This window comes from Crocodylus porosus, unplaced genomic scaffold (genome assembly GCF_001723895.1).
Source record: "Crocodylus porosus isolate Cpor-Errol unplaced genomic scaffold, CroPor_comp1, whole genome shotgun sequence".
Lineage (NCBI taxonomy): Eukaryota > Metazoa > Chordata > Crocodylia > Crocodylidae > Crocodylus > Crocodylus porosus.
Window position 1 is genome coordinate 102,053,689 of NW_017728943.1, and position 6,817 is coordinate 102,060,505.

The 6,817-nt window shown below is 47.8% G+C and overlaps 1 protein-coding gene across 1 annotated transcript in view; it reads left to right on the plus strand.

Moving 5' to 3' along the window:
* Positions 1–1,122: 1,122 nt before the first annotated feature.
* Positions 1,123–6,817, plus strand: part of COG2 (component of oligomeric golgi complex 2) — a 45,169-nt gene continuing 39,474 nt past the window's right edge. The window contains exon 1 of the mRNA XM_019549878.1: positions 1,123–1,232. Coding sequence (XP_019405423.1) covers positions 1,161–1,232 — 72 coding nt within the window. The 5' untranslated portion in view covers positions 1,123–1,160. The remainder of the gene's footprint in view (positions 1,233–6,817) is intronic.

The window sequence follows — 6,817 nt, forward strand, 5'->3', positions numbered from 1 at the left end:
GATCATGGGATACCAGATTGAAGGCTTTTTTGAAGTCAAGACATATGACATCAATCTCTTTTCCCTTGTCCAGGTGATAGGTCACCTGGTAGTAGAAGGAAATGAGATTGGTCAAGCAAGACCTACCTGCAAGTAACCCATGCTGGCTATCCTTTAGGATGCTAGCGTTGGCCAGTCCATTAAGGATGGCCTCTTTAATAAACTTTTCTAAAACCTTCCCCGGGATAGAAGTCAGGCTGATGGGCCTATAGTTAGCTGGATCCACTTTCCTCCCTTTCCTGAAGACAGGCAACACACTGGCCTTCTTCCAGTCTTCGGGCACTACACCAGAGCACCAGGAATTCTCAAACATCCATGTTAAAGGCTGGGCTATGATGCTTGCCAGCTCCTTGAGTATCCTGCGATGTAGATTGTCAGGGCCGGCTGACTTGAAGGTATCCAGCCTCTCAAGGTGTTCCTTCACGAAGTCAGCATTAATGGAGGTCAGGGGATCTCCCTCACCCAGACCGCCCTGTCCCATAGTGGGCATGGGCGTGCCATGGGACTGATGAAAGACCGACGCAAAGTACCCATTTAATAGGTTGGCTTTTCCCTGGGCGTCAGTTGCCAGCTGTCCCATCTGGTTCAGCAGGGACCAATGTTGCCCTTGCTTTTCCTTCGGCTCCCCACTATCTGAAAAAGGACTTTTTACTGTCCTTCATCATTATCTCTGGTGAAGGGGGCTGGCTCCAGGTGACGATGCCCCTCACCACCTGCACCCAATTTCCCAACCCGTCTATCTGCTTCATCCTGCTGCACTGGGGCTCTTGCCCCAGCATCTCCTGCAGCAGCAGCCAGGCACACTGGGCCAAGCTGGGGTGCACTCCCCCCCAGGGCAGTGGAAAGATCCTGCCCCATCTGCTCTTCCCAACCTATTTCAAGGGGGTCTTTTGCGGTGGGGGAAGGCTGAGTCCTCGCCCCCGGGCTGCGCTCCCCACCGCGGGCAACCGCATGCCCAGGCGGCTGAGCATCCGCCTGCAGTGCCGCCGGCGCCCGCCAGGGGCCGCTGTGGCGAGTGCCGACGCTCCCTGCGCCCAGGCACAGCCCAGTTGCCGCGCTGGCGGAAGTGCCGCAGCCTCAGTTGGGGAGGGGAGCGAGTGCGTCCGGTCGCGGCAGCCGGGATGGAGCCGCGCGGGATGAACCTGCCCCGCGGCCCCGACAACCTCTGCTTCGACAAAGACGAGTTCATGAAGGTGCCCGGGGCTAGGGGGCAGGGCGGCGCCCGGGGACTGGCGGCGTGTGTGCGTGCATATATGCGCGCCGCGTCGAACGCTAGTGGGTGTGCCGGGGGGGGCAAGGGGACGTGGTGCGCATGCGCGCCGTCGAATGCTGGTGGGTGTGCGTCGGGAGTGTTGGTTAGGCGGTCGGTGAGGATGCGGTTCGCACGCGTACTCTGTGGTGCCTTGGGGCTGGGAAAGGGTATGAAGGGGCTGGCTGGGGGAGAGCTCCCAAACTCCTCTGGCACTGCCCTGACCCAAGAGTTTTGCCCCAAGGCAGTAACAGAAGTATGAGCAAGTCAGGCCATAGATGCATCTTGCCCCATCTCCTGTTGCACTCCTTGACTAAAAGGGGACAGATAGGCCTGCCGCACCCCTTGGTGCCCTCGCGCTGAGCCTGTGACCTGTTATGCTTTCTCTGCTCTTCTTACTAGTTCTCCCAAGAATCAGGTGTTATGCACACAGTAGCCCTCTCTGTTAACAGCAGGGCAGGCCTGCATCAGGTGGGGGCAGAGAGTGGATGCCACAAGGGAGAGTGACCCAGGTTTAAGGAGGGTTTTCCCTACTTCATCTCTTGCTTGCAGCCTCCAGGCTGGAAAGTTCCCAGACTGAGGCCATGTTCCCGACTCCCATGCTCAGTAGCTATTGATGGCCTGTTCCTCCAAGGGAACGGGTCCAAGCACTTTTGGGATCTGGCTGCACAGTCCTTCAGCAGCTGCTGCCTCCGGTGGCAGCGAGTTCCCAGCTGGAGCCACCCCGTGTCTGAAGAAGAAACTTCCATTTAAACTGAGCATCTGCCCCTTTTGTTTTGTAGCATTGAGAGATGCAGCCCATCATAAACCCCCATTTACTTTCTTTTTGCCCTTTTGTATTTTGTAAATGCCACATAATGAAACATGTGCCTGCTCCTGGAGGCCTTGGCCTAGGGGGACTTGCCTCTGGCTACAGGGCGCAGAAGGGGGTTTGTGGAGCCCTGGCTGGGAGGGCAAGCCTGACCTCTCCCCCATCCAGTGAACTGCATGTAGCTTAGAGAACACTAACCCCTGTGGCATCACTAACGCTGAAGCCATGATAGTTCATGTGCCAGATGGGTTGTTACCTTGTAGCGTTGCTAGTGCTGCTACTTGCCAGGCAGCAGGGGGCACCCAGTTCAGTTGGGGAGGTGGGGTGCTACATAACTCTTACCTTGGCTCAAACTCCTACCCGGAAACCTGGGGAAATGATTTCTGCTTGGGTGTTCCCATGTGAATGAACCTCCCCATGCACAAGCAATATTGCCCCATAACAGGGTTTACTGATGAAGGAGGAGAGAAATGGGGCATCACGCAGATCTAGAAAACCCTTAATAATCTGTAGCTCACCTGAACCTACTCTGAGCCATTCAGAGTTCATTGTTAGTCTCAGACAGGGTGAATGCTGTAGCCATTAGAGCCAGTGTCACAGAACAGGCCCTTGTGAGTTCCCTCCTGTTCGGTGGGTTGTGGCAGCTACTGCAGCTCTATAAAGTATTTTCTGGCAATCTGAAAAATGAGTTTAAAAATACCTGAGAGGAAGGCACTTGATGCCTGAAAGCTTGTCCCAACTTTATGGTTGGTTCTGGAAAAGGTATCTCAAAAGATCCTTGATGCTTGGGCATTTCCTGGGCAGTTGTGGCTACAATAACTCTTTGAAAACCTCAAGCAGTAGCAGTACAGAGACTGGCACTGGGTGAGGCTCTCTTATGAAGTAGCCTGCAGACTGAAAAAGCAAGAAAACTATATTACAGCGAGAACTGAGACGTAGGTAGTAAAAGAAAAATGGTTAATTTTTAAATGAGATGGTCACAAGAGAGAATGGATGAATTTGATACTTCGTTAGTTTGTGTGCCATTAAAGTCCCAAGTTGGACATTTTCTAGTGGGCTTACTGCCACTGCAGGTGGTTTAGGTTCATAGCAGTAGTAGCAGACTCAGTTTCCGAGGGTAGGGACTTCAACTGTTTCTGTATCAGATTTGGGTAAAAATATCACTGCTGCTGGAAGCTGAGTTTAAAAAGTTAGTAAATTGAGCCTCTGGCACTTGTATAAAAGTGCTTGATGATGGCTTTGCCTGTGCAAAACATAAAATAAGCCTCCTTGTCATGGCTCAATATTGCAGGTAGTAAAGTTCCTATTTCAACTATCATCATTAGGGCTGGTAGAAAGTCACAATGTGTGTGTCCTTCGAAAGGTCAGCCTCTGTGTATGTTCTTCACTTGACCAAGGTTCATGGCTCCCAAGCTGGCTGCCTCAGTCATAAGCCTAGAAGCCCTGTGTTGGGTTTCCTTAGGATCATGGCTAAGGATCCCAGGGCTGTCAGGCTTACCAGAAGTGCCACTGGATTGAGTCCTTTGGTATTGCAGGATGACGCAGGAGCTGTGCTTGCTACTGAGGAGTTGAGCAAGTGAGCTGGCAGGCAGTGCTTTGTCAGAAACCCACCTGTGGTTTTTAGGGAGATTTGTCAAAAGTAACATTTGCAAAATGTTGTGCTCTTGAGGAATCAGCATTCTCTATAGAAAATTATTTAATCAGAAAATAATTCACTCTAATCATCAGGCAGAAAAGCACTCCTCTTGATAAATGTATGTTGAATTTTTTTTTTCTTTCTTTTTTGCTCTGAGAAATGTTTTTGGCATGGTTTTATTTAGATTGAGGATATTAGATTAGATGAGTGCCTTTATTTTTATTTATATATTCTATTTTTCAATTTGGGCCTGTCACCATTGTCTAGGGCAGTGATTGTCAGCCATTGCGCTAGAGCGCATTGGAGTGCTTTGCGATCCTTTTAAGGGGTGCCTACACATGTACTAACTTTCTGACAGGCAAGTCAACTTTAAAAAAGTTAAGTTGACTTCATTGTCAGAGCGTATACATCTATGTGGAGCAGAATTGACTTAAATGCAGTGTTAGTTAGTTAGTTGTGTTAGTAAATTGACTTAGCTCACAGGATAGCTGCCACCATGTCAAGGCGCTGTACGTGTGTATAAAATCCAGTGTTCCTTTATACAAAAATCATGAAAATAGGGGAAAGTGAATGGAAATACAAGTGATATAATGCAGAAAGTTAGTTGAGAAAAACTCCAGATAGTAATTACTGTTACATTTTCTAGCAAGACTTATTGAAAATTTAATTTCAAACTTAATTGTAAACTTTTTCCTTTTGAATAACTTTTTTATAGTGTGCTACAAAGTTGTATGCTATTCATGTAAATTTCATGATACTTTAAATTGCAAATATAGTAGCTGGGATCGCAGTTACACAGAACTGTTTGTGTTTAATGGCCTGATAGTGTGTCTGAAAAGGATAATCTGAGGGTGCAGTATCAGTCTTGTAAACTTTAGGTTGGGCATGGGAGCTCTCTGTTTCTAGTAGTGGTTATTGCAGGTATATAACCAACCTGTCAGCTAAATTTAGGTTTTGCTACGTGTTAGGTAAAAAAATCTCATCCTTTAATCCCACTTATTTGTGGATGCTCTGACTTCAGAGTCCCAACTGATTGCTTTTCTGGTGGTAAAGTTGGGAGGTAGTTACTCTAAAGAATCAATGCTTTGACAATTTTGTTGTTCCTATTTATTCAGTAAATGTTATTTGGATAATGGGAATGAAGTGTGAAAATGAATGTAAGTTCAGATATCTTTTGCCTTGACGAGTTGAATCATCTTCAGAATATATAGGCTTCTATCTCACAGAATCAATGAGTAGGAAGGGACCTAGACAGATCATCTAGTCCGCCCCCCCCCGCCATGGGCAGGAAGGAGCACTGGGGGTGGCAGGGGTCATAAGACCCCAGCCAGGTGCCTATCTGGGCACCTCTCTCTCACTTTGTGTATTTAGCCTCTTAGATATTTTCATAATTGTTCTTCTGGATAATATGGCAAGCTCCAAGGGTAGTATACACAGATGTTTTCTTTTTTATTGGGGGGGCAGGATTAAATAAACAAATTGAGCTTGATTTTGGTGTGTTTATTTTTTTAAAACTAGTTTCAGCTGTGTGTATTTCACAGATTGCGTTAAATGACTAATCAAGTGCTTTTTAAATGAGATTTAAACCATTGAGAGACCCTTGATTTTTTTGTATCTTCATACCAGAACTTTGATTTGCCATTTTTCATAAGATGACCTACATAAAGCCTGGTTACAGTGGCTTGGCAGATCTCCAAAGGAAATGCAAGAAACATCTATCTCTTGCCTTAGGGTCAGTTCTGAACAAATGTTCCACTATGGTACTAGGAAGCATTCTTCTGTTGGGATGGCTTTCTTCTGGATGAGATATAAAACTAAGTACTTGATTGAGCATCAAGGACAATAAAACGTCCTTTTTCAGAGATGTGGGGAGCTGGAGGAAGAGCAAGGGCAACATTGGACCCCTGCTGAACCAGATGGGGCAACTGACAACAGGAAAAAGCCAACCTATTAAATGGGTACTTTGCATTGGTCTTTCATCAGTCCCACGGAATGCCCATGCCCACCACAGGACAGGGAGGTCCAGGTGAGGGAGATCCCCTGCTCTCCATTAATGCTGACCTTGTGAAGGAACATCTTGAGAGGCTGGATACTTTTAAGTCAGCCGACCCTGACAATCTACACCCCAGGGTACTCAAGGAGCTGGTGAGCATCATAGCCCAGCCTCTGGCATGGATGGTTGAAAACTCCTGGCACTCTAGTGTAGTGCCAGAAGACTGGAAGAAGACCAATGTGGTGCCGATCTTCGAGAAAGGGAGGAAAGTGGATCTGGCTGACTATAGGGCCATCAGCCTGACTTCTATCCCACGGAAGATCGTAGAAAAGTTTATTAAAGAGGCCATCCTTAATGGACTGGCTGACGCCAACATCCTAAGGGATAGCCAGCACGGGTTTCTTGCGGGTGGGTCTTGCTCAACCAATCTCATTTTCTTCTACGACCAGGTGGCCTATCACCTGGACAAGGGAAAAGAGATTGATGTCATATGTCTTGACTTCAAAAAAGCCTTCAATCTGGTATCCCATGATCACCTCTTGGCAAAACTGGCCAATTGTGACTTTTGGTCCACCATGATCCGTTGGCTGGGAAAATGGCTCCGTGGTTGGACCCAGAGTGTAGTAATTGATGGAAGTCAATCATCATGGTGTCCTGTGACCAGTGGGGTCCCCCAAGGCTCTGTCCTTGGACCCAGATTGTTCAACCTCTTCATTAATGAGGTGGACATTGGAGTCAGAAGCAGACTGGCCAAGTTTGCTGATGACACCAAACTTTTGGGCAAAGCATCCACTCCAGAAGACAGGAGGGCGATCCAGGCTGACCTGGACAGGCTCAGCAAATGGGCAGACAAGAACTTGATGCTGTTTAACACCGAAAAATGCAATGTTCTCCACTTCGGGAGAAAAAACCTGCAGCATCCTTATAGGCTCGGCAGTGCTATGCTGGCTAACATTATGAAAGAAAGAGATTGGGGGTCATCATTGACCACAGGATGAACATGAGCCTTCAGTGCAATGCTGCAGCTAGTAAAGTGGCCAAAATGCTGGCTTGCATCCATAGATGCTTCTCAAGCAAATCCTGGGATGT